The sequence below is a fragment of the Drosophila willistoni genome, unplaced genomic scaffold, assembly GCF_018902025.1.
Source record: "Drosophila willistoni isolate 14030-0811.24 unplaced genomic scaffold, UCI_dwil_1.1 Seg79.1, whole genome shotgun sequence".
NCBI lineage: Eukaryota > Metazoa > Arthropoda > Insecta > Diptera > Drosophilidae > Drosophila > Drosophila willistoni.
Genome location: NW_025814692.1, coordinates 120,180 through 138,865, shown reverse-complemented (window position 1 = coordinate 138,865; position 18,686 = coordinate 120,180). Strand labels below are relative to the sequence as shown.

Here is an 18,686-nt window from a genome sequence, read left to right as displayed (position 1 = left end):
ATGTACATGTTACACACATGAAGATTGGCCTACAGAATCAATTGCTGATAACTAAAGGTCAATCATAAGTGAAATTAAAATTATTTTAGTGAAAGTGTTAAAAAGTGTAGGCTGAAATCATACGTTGATAATCGCCGAAAAAAAAAAAAAAAAATCATAATTTAACTTACACTATTTCCAAAAAAAAAAAAAAAGAGGAATGTGTATATACATGGATGCATATACACATGTGTATATGTAAATCTTACAATTCAATGGAAATGTTTATATGCTGCAAAGCTACAAGATCTCTTTGTTTGTCGCTCATTCTGCTTTCAATTTCATAATTCGGCGGAATTGGCAAAACGCTACAAAACCACAATACTTAGTATTGTATTTCGGGCGAAATCGATCTGATAGCAGAACCACGCTGAACAAACGACGCGTCGTCGCGACGCTAAAAAGCAAGCAATTTTTGGCGAAACTGATCAGCTAGCTGAGCTGCGATGGGCAGACGAAGCGGCAAAGCGGCACATTCTAGTGAAATCGATCTGCTAAGCAGAGCTGCAATTGGCAAACGAAGCATTCATAAGTAGTAACGTTTTATTGTAGGCTCATTTACAAAAGTGAGCTCGAGTTGCAAAGACATTAATAAAATTAGAAGTTCAGTTTAAAGTTGTGACACCAAGTTTAAGAACAATATACTATTAATTACTATTAACAATATACTATTATTACATAATTAAAGTAATAAAGGTTTGTTACAAAATATTTTAAAAAAACATTAAGAACAATACAAACGATGCGATGTTAGTGCCATAACAGTAAAAAAAAAAAAATATACATATATATATATATATTAGACATCTGCATGAATGTCAAAAAGTGACATTCGGATATACTACTCTCAAATTGAGTTGAGTGAATATGAGTGCAAAACGGAATAAGTATGAGTGAGTGGATAGGCTTGCTTTATACTCGGCCGTACAATGTTAAAACAGAGAGTATAAGTGAGTATAAGTAAGTATGTTTCGAATGTATTCGAATGACAGGTGCCGACACAGCATTTTTGTTGTTTTTTTGTTGTGCGCACAGAATCTGTACTTCAAAACCCCTAAAAACGAAAGCAAATACATATATAGATTACATTTTAATATTCATTTCATATACTTATTTACATATATACTACATTTAATTCAAGTTTGAGTTCAAGAACATTATTTTGTTAATATTATCTGCATTTGCAGCAATTAAGCAGCGTTTTTCAGTAATTAAATTTCTTGCGTTTGAAAAGGTTCTTTCAGACGCCGCGCTGCTTGCCGGTATACAAAAAATATTGCAACTTGCTTTGTGCAATAAAGGAAAAAATTTTTGGTGCATGTCCCACCATATATATAGATATATATGTGTGCGTGTAATTTTGTTTAAAACATTGCAGAATTTTAAAACACTCAAAAAAATATATACATATAAATAAAAAAAAAAAAAAATAATAATAAGGATAATAATACAGATGTATATTAGTGTACGTGTTTTTTTTTTTTAATTCATTTATTGGTATATGGGTAAATATAAACAGGAAAAGAAAGTTATATACAAAAAGCAGAAGTATAGACAAGAGAAGTAAAGGGAAGGAAAAGAATTTTACTATAGGGATCCTGCGGGACTGCCTTGCGGTATTGCTTCGCAGGTCTATAGTGGGCTGACGATGCCCCTCAGGTATTGCGCTCTCTCTCCAGCTCTCGTAGCGTCCTTATTGTTGCTGCAGCATATGTGCATACCGCCGACCACGCCGATTGCGATGTGATCATAATGTTTACCAGGTTGAAAGGTGTGGGCTCTTCTCCAAGGACTGCCGTTAGCCTTTGCCTCTCGTTGGTAAACCTCATGCAGTAAAAGATCACATGTTCAGGGCTTTCTTGTATGCCTTGTCTACACAGGGTGCATTCCGCACTGGACTCGTGTCCAAATCGGAATAGGTATGACCTGAAACATCCATGGCCGCTAAGGAGCTGGGTCAGTTCGAAGGTGACTTCGCCATGTCGCCTGTTTACCCATGTATGTAAATCTGCCCTTCTGCGATGCTGCCCAGCGTGATTGCCATTCTGCTAGGCTTGATCGCCTGGCTTCTGCAGTTGCCTCCCTTCTGGCATTTTTGCCTGCTCCACCGTTTTCCTGCTGCTGATAAGAACTGCTTCCGTTTTTTGGTCTGCGAGTTCTAGTCCTGCGTTCGCAAGCCACTGTTTTGCTATGGCAATCGATGTGACCGTCTTTTCTTCTGCTTCTGAGAGCTGCTTTGCCACGACTACGAGAGCCACGTCATCTGCAAAACCGATTATATGGCAGTCGGTCGGGAGGCTTATTCGTAAAATGCCGTCATACATAGCATTCCACAGTATCGGGCCAAGTACCGAGCCCTGTGGAACTCCACCTCGTACTTCGTGAATTCGATCGCCACTCCTTGTGCTATATCGTAGCTTGCGATTTCGGAAGTAATCCTTTATTAAGGCAATAAGCGGGACCGGCACATGGAACATGCTTAGCGCCTCGATGATGCGGCTCCAGTTAGCTGTGTTGAACGCGTTCTTCACATCAAGTGTGGTTACTAAGCAGTATTTTTTATTACCGTTTTTCCATCGCTGTCCCTCAATTGATTTTCTCGCTATTTCAACAACTGTTGCCAATGCGTGTATTGTTGATTTAGCCTTGCGAAAACCGAATTGCATCGGCGAGAGATTACCCGCTACAGCAATCGCCCTCTCAGATTAGTTTTTCTAGCAGTTTGGCTGCAGAGTCTAGCATGCAAAGTGGTCTGTATGCAGACGGGTCATCTTGCGGCTTGTTTGGCTTTGGTATTAGCACTAAATCTTGCTCTTTCCAAATGTCTGGGAAAATGCATTCCTCAAAGCATTTGGAGTACACTTGGGTAAACTTTTCAGGCTGGAGTCGCACTGCTAGTTTGAGCGCTTTGTTGGGATCGCGTCCGGACCGGGCGCTTTTTGGTCATGCATTTGTGCAGCAGCCGCTAGCAGCTCATCTGTGCTGACACTTATGTGATCAGTGTGATCCATTTGCAGCATTTCCCTGGGAGCCATATATGAGGTATCGGGAAAGAGCGTTTGCACTATGTTCACCATGTGGCCCTCGCTTGGTGCAGCGGGTCTGACTGCTTTCAGCTTTTTAACGGTCATTTTATACGCCATGCCCCAAATGTCGCTCGACGCTTCATCGCATAGCTGTAGGAAACAACGTCGTTTGCTTTCTTTTATAGCGCGTTTTAGTTCGCGGCGTCTGCTTGCAAATTCATCCCCGAGATGTGAATAGGTGATGCTGCCACGCGCTCTTTGGTAGGCGCGCCTTGCGCGCAGGCACTTTTTCCGGGCCTCGGCGATATTGTTGGTCCACCAGTATACATGGGGATGGTGTCTGCTATGAGCCCTGCGGATGGGCATGCTGCAATCGCAAGCTGCAACTACAGATTCCATGATCATTTCTGCCTGCTTGTTGGCATCTCCAGTTAGTTCTGGGATCGCTAGTGATGATGCGAATACTTCAGAGTTTAGTGCATCAATTCTGTACATTTTGCGTTTTTCTTGTACCGCTGTTTGTTGGGCTCGACTGCCAATATTACAAATAATGGTCATGTGGTCGCTGGCAGTGTAGTGGCTGCTTAGCTCCCACTGTATGGCGCTTGCAATCTGGCTGCTGGCAAAAGTCACATCAATCACTGACCCGTAGTCCGCTCTGGTAAAAGTGTAGCTTGTACCAGTATTTAGAATCGCCAGATCTAGTATGGCAAAAGCTTCCAGCAGGCTGCGTCCTCGTGCATTTGTTGAGCTGCTTCCCCATTCGTGGGACCATGCATTAAAGTCTCCAGCAATAACGACTTTTCTTTTACCCCTTGCGTGCGCAGCGAGGTTGTCGAGTCTACTTTCAAACTCTTCCAATCGGAGGCTAGGTGGTAGGTAGCAGCTGTATAGCCAAATATCGCCTAGTTTTGCGCACACATAACCGTCAGAGGAGTATACAGCCTCTGCGGCCGGCGCTCTGTTACTGCAGCCCCATATGGCAGCCTTAGACGTTCTATCCGCAGCCCAAAAACATCCAGTTTGAGTCTTGTAAGGCTCGCTTAGTACTGCTACATCTACGTTTAGCTCGCGTATAGTTTGCGCCAGTAGATCTTGCGCCGCCCCGCAGTGATTTAGATTTAGTTGAAGGATCTTCATCATTTCTTGCTGGCGTCTTGCTCACCTGTGGTTGCCAGCGGGCAACGACGACTACCAGTGTAGTGGCTCACATCTGTGCGTTTTGCGTCTACGCAGTTAAAGCAAACTGGCTTATTGTTGCATGTGGCTGCTTTGTGCTCAGTCTGTCCGCATCTAAGGCACCAGTTTGTGCGGTCTTTGGCACTAGTGCAATTTTCTGCTTTGTGCCCGAAGCATAGACACTTGTAGCATCTTTTTTGGGCATGCCTCTCGCGAATCGGACACATGTCCCAGCCAACTTCTATAAAGCCTTCTTTTAGTAGTTTGGCTGCTATAGTACGCGGCATACTTAAAATGGCCATCTGTTTGCCTCTAAAGGACTTGCGCAAGCTCCTTATATTCACTTGCTCGACGTCTTCGCCAATTTTCAGTTTCATTGACTTTTTTATTTCCTCTTCTGTCGCTAAGTTGTCGAGGTTGCGCATTTCAAGCCACGCCTCTGCTCCAGCTGCTCGAACTGACGCTTGTTGGCCCAGGACCTGGCTCAAATCCTCGGTCAATTTTTTGCTGTTGGCCTTTCCACCACCCTTGAGTTCAAGGAGTAAATCGCCTGTAGCCGTTTTTCTAGTCCTCTTGACGCTATTTTTGACGTCGTCGAGCTTGCCGTCTGGCCTTCTGGTGACTAGGCTCAGGATTTCGGCATATGTGCAGCCCTCATTTGCTTTGATTAGGATCACCTCCGGTCTGGCTTTCCTTAGAGATGGCTTGTTCACTCTCTTTCGTGATACAGTTTGCCATTCCGCAGCTCCATGGGCTGCCTGCCGCTCTGGCGTGCTGACTTTCTGCAGAGTACCTGGCTCCGGATCGCGACGTGCGGTGTTCTGCGCCATTGCTCGCTGTCGCTTTGGTGGGGTATTTCGCTGGACAATCGCGTCCTCTCTCTGGCGTTTGGGGGTGTTTCCTGCCAAATCTATCCTTTTCGCATCATTTCTGGGCTGTCTAGCATTCAGAGGGGAAGTTTGGGTGGCGATTTCGCTTCTTGCCGCCTTTACCACCGATTTGCTGCCCATCATTATGTGGCATATCGCTTCGTGTAGCTCCTTCATTCGTACTATTGCGTTCTTGGTGCCGAGATTTATGTGGCGTACTGGTTTTTTGCCATCATCTCCTTTATTGAACATCGTGTCCATTTCCCAGATGAGCGATCCCAGCTCATCTAGCTCTGCCACATTTGATACAACTTCTGGAGAAACGGAAATCTCCGGGCTGCTGGGAGCTATTGCCGGTGTTCCAGCCGTTCCAGATCGATTAGCGTGAATCGCCAACTTCTCAGTCTCCACGTGAATGGCCTTGCCATGCGGTGACCGCATAATTTTTGGCCGCTTAGCAAATGCCGCATCCAAACTTTGCGCGTCTTGCCCCAATGCGTCATCGCAGCGGGCTTGATGGTCCATTGACAGGACATAACGCTCCATCTCTCAAACAACAATTTTGGCGTCAGCGCCTCGTTTGTGTTTGAATTTTTTGAAATTCGCGGGAAAAAAGAGTGGCGCTTTTTCCCGGTTCAAGCGAGGCTGCAGAGTGGCGCCACCTGCCAGGGCTGCTCCGACTGAGCTTTTGGCGCTGATCAACACTGCGATCACAGCTGTTGGAATTTGTTGCTGCAACGCGGTGGAAGGAAAATGGAGAAATTTAGCAATTTTTTCTCACCCACACAAGTAAAAGTTGCGAGAGGCGGGAAAAAAGGGTGACTAGCTACTTCGCTGACTTCGCAGGTCTATAGTGGGCTGACGATGCCCCTCAGGTATTGCGCTCTCTCTCCAGCTCTCGTAGCGTCCTTATTGTTGCTGCAGCATATGTGCATACCGCCGACCACGCCGATTGCGATGTGATCATAATGTTTACCAGGTTGAAAGGTGTGGGCTCTTCTCCAAGGACTGCCGTTAGCCTTTGCCTCTCGTTGGTAAACCTCATGCAGTAAAAGATCACATGTTCAGGGCTTTCTTGTATGCCTTGTCTACACAGGGTGCATTCCGCACTGGACTCGTGTCCAAATCGGAATAGGTATGACCTGAAACATCCATGGCCGCTAAGGAGCTGGGTCAGTTCGAAGGTGACTTCGCCATGTCGCCTGTTTACCCATGTATGTAAATCTGCCCTTCTGCGATGCTGCCCAGCGTGATTGCCATTCTGCTAGGCTTGATCGCCTGGCTTCTGCAGTTGCCTCCCTTCTGGCATTTTTGCCTGCTCCACCGTTTTCCTGCTGCTGATAAGAACTGCTTCCGTTTTTTGATCTGCGAGTTCTAGTCCTGCGTTCGCAAGCCACTGTTTTGCTATGGCAATCGATGTGACCGTCTTTTCTTCTGCTTCTGAGAGCTGCTTTGCCACGACTACGAGAGCCACGTCATCTGCAAAACCGATTATATGGCAGTCGGTCGGGAGGCTTATTCGTAAAATGCCGTCATACATAGCATTCCACAGTATCGGGCCAAGTACCGAGCCCTGTGGAACTCCACCTCGTACTTCGTGAATTCGATCGCCACTCCTTGTGCTATATCGTAGCTTGCGATTTCGGAAGTAATCCTTTATTAAGGCAATAAGCGGGACCGGCACATGGAACATGCTTAGCGCCTCGATGATGCGGCTCCAGTTAGCTGTGTTGAACGCGTTCTTCACATCAAGTGTGGTTACTAAGCAGTATTTTTTATTACCGTTTTTCCATCGCTGTCCCTCAATTGATTTTCTCGCTATTTCAACAACTGTTGCCAATGCGTGTATTGTTGATTTAGCCTTGCGAAAACCGAATTGCATCGGCGAGAGATTACCCGCTACAGCAATCGCCCTCTCAGATTAGTTTTTCTAGCAGTTTGGCTGCAGAGTCTAGCATGCAAAGTGGTCTGTATGCAGACGGGTCATCTTGCGGCTTGTTTGGCTTTGGTATTAGCACTAAATCTTGCTCTTTCCAAATGTCTGGGAAAATGCATTCCTCAAAGCATTTGGAGTACACTTGGGTAAACTTTTCAGGCTGGAGTCGCACTGCTAGTTTGAGCGCTTTGTTGGGAATCGCGTCCGGACCGGGCGCTTTTTGGTCATGCATTTGTGCAGCAGCCGCTAGCAGCTCATCTGTGCTGACACTTATGTGATCAGTGTGATCCATTTGCAGCATTTCCCTGGGAGCCATATATGAGGTATCGGGAAAGAGCGTTTGCACTATGTTCACCATGTGGCCCTCGCTTGGTGCAGCGGGTCTGACTGCTTTCAGCTTTTTAACGGTCATTTTATACGCCATGCCCCAAATGTCGCTCGACGCTTCATCGCATAGCTGTAGGAAACAACGTCGTTTGCTTTCTTTTATAGCGCGTTTTAGTTCGCGGCGTCTGCTTGCAAATTCATCCCCGAGATGTGAATAGGTGATGCTGCCACGCGCTCTTTGGTAGGCGCGCCTTGCGCGCAGGCACTTTTTCCGGGCCTCGGCGATATTGTTGGTCCACCAGTATACATGGGGATGGTGTCTGCTATGAGCCCTGCGGATGGGCATGCTGCAATCGCAAGCTGCAACTACAGATTCCATGATCATTTCTGCCTGCTTGTTGGCATCTCCAGTTAGTTCTGGGATCGCTAGTGATGATGCGAATACTTCAGAGTTTAGTGCATCAATTCTGTACATTTTGCGTTTTTCTTGTACCGCTGTTTGTTGGGCTCGACTGCCAATATTACAAATAATGGTCATGTGGTCGCTGGCAGTGTAGTGGCTGCTTAGCTCCCACTGTATGGCGCTTGCAATCTGGCTGCTGGCAAAAGTCACATCAATCACTGACCCGTAGTCCGCTCTGGTAAAAGTGTAGCTTGTACCAGTATTTAGAATCGCCAGATCTAGTATGGCAAAAGCTTCCAGCAGGCTGCGTCCTCGTGCATTTGTTGAGCTGCTTCCCATTCGTGGACCATGCATTAAAGTCTCCAGCAATAACGACTTTTCTTTTACCCCTTGCGTGCGCAGCGAGGTTGTCGAGTCTACTTTCAAACTCTTCCAATCGGAGGCTAGGTGGTAGGTAGCAGCTGTATAGCCAAATATCGCCTAGTTTTGCGCACACATAACCGTCAGAGGAGTATACAGCCTCTGCGGCCGGCGCTCTGTTACTGCAGCCCCATATGGCAGCCTTAGACGTTCTATCCGCAGCCCAAAAACATCCAGTTTGAGTCTTGTAAGGCTCGCTTAGTACTGCTACATCTACGTTTAGCTCGCGTATAGTTTGCGCCAGTAGATCTTGCGCCGCCCGCAGTGATTTAGATTTAGTTGAAGGATCTTCATCATTTCTTGCTGGCGTCTTGCTCACCTGTGGTTGCCAGCGGGCAACGACGACTACCAGTGTAGTGGCTCACATCTGTGCGTTTTGCGTCTACGCAGTTAAAGCAAACTGGCTTATTGTTGCATGTGGCTGCTTTGTGCTCAGTCTGTCCGCATCTAAGGCACCAGTTTGTGCGGTCTTTGGCACTAGTGCAATTTTCTGCTTTGTGCCCGAAGCATAGACACTTGTAGCATCTTTTTTGGGCATGCCTCTCGCGAATCGGACACATGTCCCAGCCAACTTCTATAAAGCCTTCTTTTAGTAGTTTGGCTGCTATAGTACGCGGCATACTTAAAATGGCCATCTGTTTGCCTCTAAAGGACTTGCGCAAGCCCCTTATATTCACTTGCTCGACGTCTTCGCCAATTTTCAGTTTCATTGACTTTTTTATTTCCTCTTCTGTCGCTAAGTTGTCGAGGTTGCGCATTTCAAGCCACGCCTCTGCTCCAGCTGCTCGAACTGACGCTTGTTGGCCCAGGACCTGGCTCAAATCCTCGGTCAATTTTTTGCTGTTGGCCTTTCCACCACCCTTGAGTTCAAGGAGTAAATCGCCTGTAGCCGTTTTTCTAGTCCTCTTGACGCTATTTTTGACGTCGTCGAGCTTGCCGTCTGGCCTTCTGGTGACTAGGCTCAGGATTTCGGCATATGTGCAGCCCTCATTTGCTTTGATTAGGATCACCTCCGGTCTGGCTTTCCTTAGAGATGGCTTGTTCACTCTCTTTCGTGATACAGTTTGCCATTCCGCAGCTCCATGGGCTGCCTGCCGCTCTGGCGTGCTGACTTTCTGCAGAGTACCTGGCTCCGGATCGCGACGTGCGGTGTTCTGCGCCATTGCTCGCTGTCGCTTTGGTGGGGTATTTCGCTGGACAATCGCGTCCTCTCTCTGGCGTTTGGGGGTGTTTCCTGCCAAATCTATCCTTTTCGCATCATTTCTGGGCTGTCTAGCATTCAGAGGGGAAGTTTGGGTGGCGATTTCGCTTCTTGCCGCCTTTACCACCGATTTGCTGCCCATCATTATGTGGCATATCGCTTCGTGTAGCTCCTTCATTCGTACTATTGCGTTCTTGGTGCCGAGATTTATGTGGCGTACTGGTTTTTTGCCATCATCTCCTTTATTGAACATCGTGTCCATTTCCCAGATGAGCGATCCCAGCTCATCTAGCTCTGCCACATTTGATACAACTTCTGGAGAAACGGAAATCTCCGGGCTGCTGGGAGCTATTGCCGGTGTTCCAGCCGTTCCAGATCGATTAGCGTGAATCGCCAACTTCTCAGTCTCCACGTGAATGGCCTTGCCATGCGGTGACCGCATAATTTTTGGCCGCTTAGCAAATGCCGCATCCAAACTTTGCGCGTCTTGCCCCAATGCGTCATCGCAGCGGGCTTGATGGTCCATTGACAGGACATAACGCTCCATCTCTCAAACAACAATTTTGGCGTCAGCGCCTCGTTTGTGTTTGAATTTTTTGAAATTCGCGGGAAAAAAGAGTGGCGCTTTTTCCCGGTTCAAGCGAGGCTGCAGAGTGGCGCCACCTGCCAGGGCTGCTCCGACTGAGCTTTTGGCGCTGATCAACACTGCGATCACAGCTGTTGGAATTTGTTGCTGCAACGCGGTGGAAGGAAAATGGAGAAATTTAGCAATTTTTTCTCACCCACACAAGTAAAAGTTGCGAGAGGCGGGAAAAAAGGGTGACTAGCTACCCCCTCGCCGCTCCCCCTTATTCCTAGGGCTGGTTCGGACCTTTGGCCCACCCAAAAGGTGGAATTGGGACTTCTAGCTGGAGCACTGGGAATCCGTGTAATGGTAAGCCTCCCCAGTCCAATTGGAACAATGTTTTTATACTTTGTTTTATTTAAGAGCCGCGGAAACAACCGAAAAGGAAAACAATTTTACGGAGGAGTCTCAATGTTCTGACGCACTCTCACTGTCCTTAGTGTACGTGTGTGCATATGTATGTGTGTGTGGGTGTTACATATATGTACATGTATATAAATAAATATAATAATGTTTAAAACATTACAGAATTTAGAAACACTCACGTCGACAAATCACGTCAACATAAATGCCAAAAAAATCTACATTCCAAGCAGCCACAAAAAGAACATCTGCCAGACGAATGGCAAGACTTATTTATGAAGATCCAGTTCATTCACCCAACGACGTAGCAATGGATTCTGGAAACGCCTCAGCGTCACTTCCCACAACTATATCGACTCCAAACGTTACGCCTACAATAAGCAGCATAGCCAACCCAACATCTTTAAATCCAACTGACATCCTTGCCTTTATCAAGGAGCTACCTACTTTTGACGGCATCCCTAATAAACTGACTGCAAGACTTCATTGTCAATGTGGAAGAAGTCATCGCTTTGATCAGAGGAACTGACCAGACACCATACAGCTCCCTTCTGTTAAGAGCCATCAGGAACAAAATCGTAGGTAGAGCTAATGACGCCTTAAAACTATCCAATACTGCACTCACCAGGGATGACATCAAGGCTAATCTCATTCGCTATGCTTATTCGCGATTTACAAACCTTTCCCGATAGCTTGTCATTAGGTCAACTATTTTATAGTATTTTAAAAATAAGATCACAATTGACAGACATTTTACAAAACACAAATCAAAACTCAACTGACAAACCAAAATTATATGACGAGATATGCTTGAATACCTTTTTAATTAATCTACAAGAACCTCTTAAAACTTTAATAAAATCAAAAAACTCACAAAATATCAAGGAAGCCTATGAACATTGCCGTGTCGAAAAGACCTTCTATTCGCAAAAACCAAATACTAGCCAGAATTTTCGAGCACACAATACAACAACGGGCAACAATAGAAGCCAATTATTTAAAATAATTCAACCAGTTCTCAGCCTAACATTAACAACCAGGCTAATAACAACTACCATAATAGAAATTCAACTGTAAATCCTTTCAATTCAACAGGCCCAACTAAGAACCAATTACACAATATCAATGAGCAACAATCATCAACTGAACTTTGTAATATTAATGACGCTGGAAATTTTTTCGAAACTGCCTCCGAGAACCAACAGGGTACTTAACAAAAAAATCACACGGATCGACACTCCCTTTTATATGGATAAATTCCGCTACAACTCAACCCATAAAATTCTTAATAGATACAGGTTCCACAAATTCATTTGTAAGCCCAACCATAGTGAGCAATGTCGATCGCAAAACTCTTGATAATCCTATAACTGTACAGTCAGTCACGTTTCACGATTCAATCACTTAAAGAGTTTAATGAACAAATGAAGGTAGACTTACTTCTTTTTGATTTTCACCCATATTTCAAAGGTTTGCTTGGGATGGATGTCCTTAGAAAGTTCAAAGCCAATATTAATCTGGACAGTTTTTGTTTAGAAACTCCAAAATCATGTTCAAAAATTTGTTTACAAGACAACCCAGTAACCGAAGTACATATTATCCCAGCTTCTTCAAAATCTTTAATAACCCTTCCGGTCCGGATGAAGGAAGGTAATTTCTACTCTCAACAGACAATGTATAATAAGCACTTAGAGATTTCAGAAGGTCTATACGATTCAGTTAACGGATATAGCAAGATGGTAATCGTAAATAATTCACTTGAAGATCAACAATTATATTTAGAACAGCTATTAGAAACCATACCCTATGTTCAAAATCACTATATTGAAATATACAATATAAATTTTGACAATCAAAGTCTCCCACATGTTCACAAATACGTTACCAAATTAAAAACCGATCACCTAAACTCCGAAGAATAAATTACAATAATACAACTCTGTAGCAAGTACACAGACCTTTTTTATGACGACAATCAAAAACTAACATTTACCAGCGATATTAAACATTATACCCCTACGCCTTAAAGAAAGAAGTAAAAGACCAAATAGACTCAATGCTAAAGCAAAACATAAACAAACCTATTTCTTATTCGCCTTGGAGCGCCCCTGTTTGGGTAGTTCCAAAAAAATCGAACTCCCCTGAAACGCAGAAATGGAGATTAGTTTTAGATTATCGAAAACTTAACGAAAAAACAATTTCAGACCGTTATCCAATTCCAAATATAAATGAGATTTTAGACCAACTTGGTAAATCTAATTACTTCTCAACTCTTGATTTAGCTAGTGGATTTCACCAGATTGAAATAAACCAAGCAGATAGGAGCAAAACAGCTTTTACAGTCGAAGGTGGCCACTTTGAATTCATCCGTATGCCGTTCGGGTTGAAGAATGCACCTGCGACGTTCCAAAGAGTAATGGACCATGTCCTTGGAGATCTAGTAGGTTCCATTTGTTTAGTATACCTAGACAACATTATAATTTTTTCACCATCTCTACAAAAACACCTGATAGATATAAGGCAAGTATTTGATAGACTCAGATCCGCTAATCTTAAGCTACAAATCGCAAAATCTGACTTCCTTCGGAGAGAAGTTAATTTTCTAGGTCATATTGTAACTCAAGATGGTGTCAAGCCTAACCCAAATAAGATAAAATCCATTCAGGAGTTCCCTATCCCAAAAACAGGAGACAAATTAAATCATTTCTAGGTCTCCTTGGCTATTATAAAAAATTTATTAAAGACTTTGCCCGCATAACAAAGCCACTAACACAACAATTAAAAGGTACAGAAGCAGTAACAATTGATGAAGAATACTGTAAAACTTTTGAATTCTGTAAGACATTACTTTGTAATAATCCAATATTGACCTACCCAAACTTTAAAGAACCCTTTATATTAACTACTGATGCAAGCAATTATGCCATCGGCGCTGTTTTATCCCAAAAATTATCTGGAAGCGACAAACCTATTTCTTACGCCAGTCGCACATTATCCGATGAAGAAACCTGTTATTCAGCTAATGAAAAAGAAATGCTTGCAGTCCATTGGGCAGTAAAACACTTCAGACCCTACTTATTCGGAAAAAAATTTATTTTAGTTTCAGACCACATACCATTAACATGGAACACAGGACCATTTTCCACCAACGACAAGGTCGCCCCTTGGAAACTACAATTACTAGAATACGAATACGAATTTCAATACAAAAAAAGCCCCCAAAACGTAGTTGCAGATGCACTGAGTCGTATCCGACCCGAAGCAAATATTATCGTTAACAATATAGATGTAGAAAATTTTTCAAATAACAAAGTAACATCATCTCTGTATAATCTTGCATCAAGCATAATAATTGTCGAAAAACCACTTAACGATTTTAATTTGTAGATTGTTTTAGCTGAAGGTTCTCCTGCTTCTTACCAGGTTTCTACTCCCTTTAAAAACAAATTAAGGAGAACCATCACAGAACCCAGACTTAACTCAGATACTGTACTAGACATTCTAAAAAAAATTTTAAAGATTAACAGGACATTAGCAATTTACACATCAGACAGTATTTTTCAAATAGTACTAGATGTATTCTCTAAACATTTTTCTCACAATAAATTATTTAAATTACTTAGGTGTACAACTCTTTTAGACGATATCACTAATACGACCGATCAAGAAAAAATAGTCAATGATTATCACAATAATAACAATCACCGGGGTATTGATGAAACATTAATGCACCTTAAAAGAAAAGTCTACTTTCCACATATGAAAAGCAAAATAGCGCAAATAATAAAGGGTTGTGAAATTTGCCTCACACTTAAATACGATAGACAGCCGCAGAAACCACCTTTTGAAGTACCAGAAACTCCTTGCAAACCAATGGACATAGTCCATATAGACATATACAAGATAAACAAAAACTATAATCTTACACTAATAGATAAGTTCTCAAAATTTGCGTGTGCCTACCCTATACCCAACAGGACCTGCATAAACGTCGGGACGTTTATCGACGCCTCGTTACCGCCATGAAACATTTTTTCAGCCTTTTTGGAATCCCTAAAAAAATAGTTTATGCCCAAGGTGCGGAATTTTCTGGCAGTATATTTAAAGATTTCTGTTATCAATACGACATCCAATGTCATATAACTTCCTTCCAGCAGTCATCTAGCAACTCTCCAGTAGAACGATTACATTCGACACTGACTGAAACCTATAGAATAATCACAGAATTAAAAAAGAAAAATAAGCAGATTAACAAACACTAGGAAACTCTTTCGGAAACACTTCTCACGTACAATAACGCTATACATTCATCTACAAAATACACACCTTTTGAACTTTTTACTGGACGCACACCTATATTTGAACAAACAATTAAATGCGACACTAATCATGAATATTTACAAAATTAAATTTTTTTCAATCAAAATTATACCAAGAGGTAAAAGAGATTTTACATAAAAATACTAAAAGCAAACTTGATAAACTTAACGAAACTCGGAATCCGCAGCCCCCTTATCAACTAATGAAAGCATATTTCGAAAAGAAAACCGTAGAAATAAGTTAACGCCAAGATTTTCTAAACATAAAGTCTTACAAGATAATGGTAACACACTTATCACCACACGCTTGCAAAAATCCATAAATCTAAAATAAGGCGAACAATAAAATAATAATTAGTATAGTCTTTGCTTTTTGCATATGTCATTCATTGTACCCAAACGCATTGTAAAAAATATACAGCATTTGTTTTAACATTTGAAAAAAAATTTTTGTAACATAAAATGCTACAAAAACAACTAGAAAATTAAGCTTTCAGCATACCATTAGATCCTTTTGTGTTGCGTTGGAATCACAAGTGGACAACGACATTCCGATGAACAAGCCAAGTCACAAGGAAAATCAGCGGCATCCACCCCGACAGCCCCATTCTAAACGCATTTGCTTCATTTTGGGGAGGGAAGAGTTACCAACCCACCCTGGTCACTAAATTGGGGAACGAGACCCAGGAAAGAAGACGTGGCATCGACTCTTTTCTGTTCCAGAACGATTGATAATTCATATATGATGATCATACATTCACAAAACATACATACACAAAACAAACATACATAAAACATACATACATAAAACATACATACATAAAACATACATACATAAAACATACATACATATGATACATAAAACATACATACATATGATACATAAAACATACATACATAAAACATACATACACACATGCATTAATTCGATTGTAACAGACACACAAAGATAGACAAAAGGTAGAAAAACTTTTGGCACACCGGTGAGTGCGGTTTGTTTTTCAAGTATCCTCCGCGTTACCCTCGAATCGGGCGTTCTTCAGGCCTATAAATCGAAATAAACAAGTCAGAAGGGGTCTTTGGGACACTGCCTACATACCACATCCGCGGAACAGCTGTGGTGCCATCGTCGCTGGACCGGCCTTAATTTTTTGGCCAAGGCCGGCTGGTCTACTGGTGAAGGCTGCGGCGAGGGAGGGGAGTTGCCTCTCTCCTTATTTTTTTTCCCGCCTCTCTTCTTCGGCTCCTGCGTTGGTGTGGGTGAGAAATTTTATCCACTTTCCCTCAAAATTTTTCACTTTCTGCTACCAGCAAGTCTAACGGGATCGAAATTTAAATTCAAATTGGCACCAATTAAATTCTCAATTAAAATCTAAATTTTGCCCCGTCCCTGACCCCTAAATGGTCAGTCCTACTGCATCGATGGACCAGCATTATCGACAAGGAAGATTTCCCCTTAACGACTGCGCGAGCGAAGATTTAATTTTTGCAAGGCGTCCGTCAATCGGAAATTCCCCCCTGCAGCAGTTGGATCAAACCCAGTGTCAGTTGCAACGCGGGCTATTCTAAACAGCCCAGATGTGTCGGCAACAGCGTCAAGCCCTCCAGTGAAGTCGCACATCGCTGAACTAGATGAACTAGGCTATCTAGTATGGCAGTTAGACCACACGTTTAACAACAGAGATGATAATAAAAAGCCAGTGAGGCATATAAATCTGAGCACGAAACAGTCTATAGTGAAATGAAGGAACTGTACGAGTTTCTCTGCCACAGAGTTCTAGCTGGAGAATTCCAAAAAGTCCCGCAAAGGCAAGACGGTGCCACACAGATGACTCCAAAGGCAAATGGCCGCAACATAGTCCTCGCAGCGACAAACGCTAGTGACTATCCCAAACGTCCTAGAGAGCATTCGACGGCCCAGCGCAAAACACCGCCTAAAAAAAAGAAAAATAATGCGCCAATCATAAAGCCCACTGCGCACTGATCGTATAGACAGGCATCACAACCAAGATGAGTGAGAAAATCACAAATAAAAGGAGCAACAGTGCGGCGGCTCAAAAGCAAAGGCTGCCAAAACAGAGGCCAGACGCTATTTTTGATAGCAAACAAAGGCAACCTATCATACAGCGAGATGCTCAAATTAGTCACATGCAGTGAAAACGAAGCCCTAAAATCGCTTGGGAAAAGGTCAAGAAAGCAAGAAGGATAGCCAAGGGAGACCGTTTGCTTGAAATGGGAAAACCAATGCCGGAAAGTCTAAACCAAATAAGCGATGATATTGGTGCTGCATTGGGCAGCCAGTTTGCAGCCTCTGCTTTGATAAGCGAAACCAGCCTGGATATCGGAGAGCTTGATGGTGAAACCACCAAAGAAGAGATAGTAGCAGCGTTCGGGAACAGGCTCAAGGTGAAGATTGACGTGACCGCCATTAAGAGTCTGCGCAAATCTTATTCAGGTTGCCAGAGAGCTACAGTAAGCGTCCCAAATACGGCAGCTAACGACATCCTTCAAGCTGGAACACAAAGGTTCACGGAAGGTAGCCAGAGGTGCCCTCACGGGCCGAAAGGGATGTCTACAACAAAACAATAATGAGATTTATTCAAATAACAGCAGATAACGAGACCCCAAATATTCAATTCGAAAATGTTAGATGTCCAAGTCTTCACTAGAACTCTTGAGCAGCACAATATCGAGGCATATACAGCAGACTATCTTAACGCCTGGCTAACGACGCGTGCAACGCCTGCATGCCCCGGAAAAATGCCTGTCCCAAGAACTACAGACCAGCATATTGGTGGAATGAAGAGATTGCCAAACTCCGTAAGCTGTGTCATCGATCCAGAAGGAGATCCCAGCGCACTCGGGGTAGTGAAGACTCTGAGTCTTACCGTCTAGAATTTGAGGCAAAGCGCAGAGAGCTCAAGATGGCTATTCGCCGTAGCAAAAAGGCTTGTTTCGACGCACTACTCACAGAAGCAGCAAATTATGTATGGAGCAGGCTATATAAAATTGTTATGAAGAGGCTTAAATCTTTCCAGCGCATAGAACCACCTTCTAGCATCGAAATGGATGCAATAGTAAGGGAAGTGTTCCCCACCCAGGCACCAAGCATTTTGTCACAGTTAACTATGATGTAGCAGGCATACCGCCGGTCACATCACAAGAAATACTAACAGCTGTAGGACGCATTAAAATCAATTCCTCCCCTGGCCCCGACTGTACCCGAACGAGGCATTAAAGATTGCTGCCCTCCAGCACCCTGAAAGTTTGCATTCGCCTTCACCAAATGTCTCAACGATGGCATATTCCCCGACCTATATAAACAGCAAACCTAGTGCTCTTACCTAAACCAGGAAAACAAATGGGAGAGCCCTCTGCCTACAGACCCATCTGCCTACTAGACTCGACGGGAAAACTCCTAGAAAGAATAGTAGTGGACAGGCTAGACCAAGCCTTGCAGGCCAACCAAGCAATTTCCGAAAACCAGTTTGGTTTTCGCAAGGGAAGATCTACACTAGATGCCATTCGGAAAGTGGTTAAAATAGCTCGAAACACACCGCCGGCGATAGATGGAAAGGCGGATCAAAAAATACTGCCTACTAGCCACGCTAGACGTAAAAATGCCTTCAACTCGGCAAGATGCTCCTGCATATTGAGCTCTGCATAATATAGAGTTCGGAGGGCTCTGTCATGGGGCCGCTAACTCTGGAATGCAATGTACAACGGAGTGCTAAACCTGAATATGCCTAAAGGAGTTGAGACCATTGGCTTTGCCGACGACATCGCCTTAGTTTGTGTGGCGAAACATCTAAATGAAGTGGAAGCCGTTTGCTCGAACGCGATACTCCGAGTTCAGCAGTGGTTGGCCTCAATGGGCCTTCACTTGGCCGAACATAAAACTGAGGCAGTGCTCGTAAGCAGTCGGAAGAAAGTCAGAAAGTCGGAGTCACAAAGTAATGCTTTACGGCGCTCCGGTCTG

The 18,686-nt window shown here is 43.6% G+C and overlaps 1 protein-coding gene across 1 annotated transcript; it reads right to left on the bottom strand.

The window, feature by feature from the left end:
• Nucleotides 1–2,933: 2,933 nt before the first annotated feature.
• Nucleotides 2,934–4,208, bottom strand: LOC124461983. Its single transcript, XM_047013383.1, has one exon. The coding sequence runs from the start codon at nt 4,206–4,208 to the stop codon at nt 2,934–2,936; it is 1,275 nt and encodes a 424-aa protein (XP_046869339.1).
• Between the last annotated feature and the right edge of the window lie 14,478 nt (nt 4,209–18,686).

What these genes read in the sequence shown, in the direction of transcription:
- LOC124461983 (XM_047013383.1), bottom strand. Translation starts at nt 4,208, where the DNA reads ATGATGAAGATCCTTCAACTAAATCTAAATCACTGCGGGGCGGCGCAA.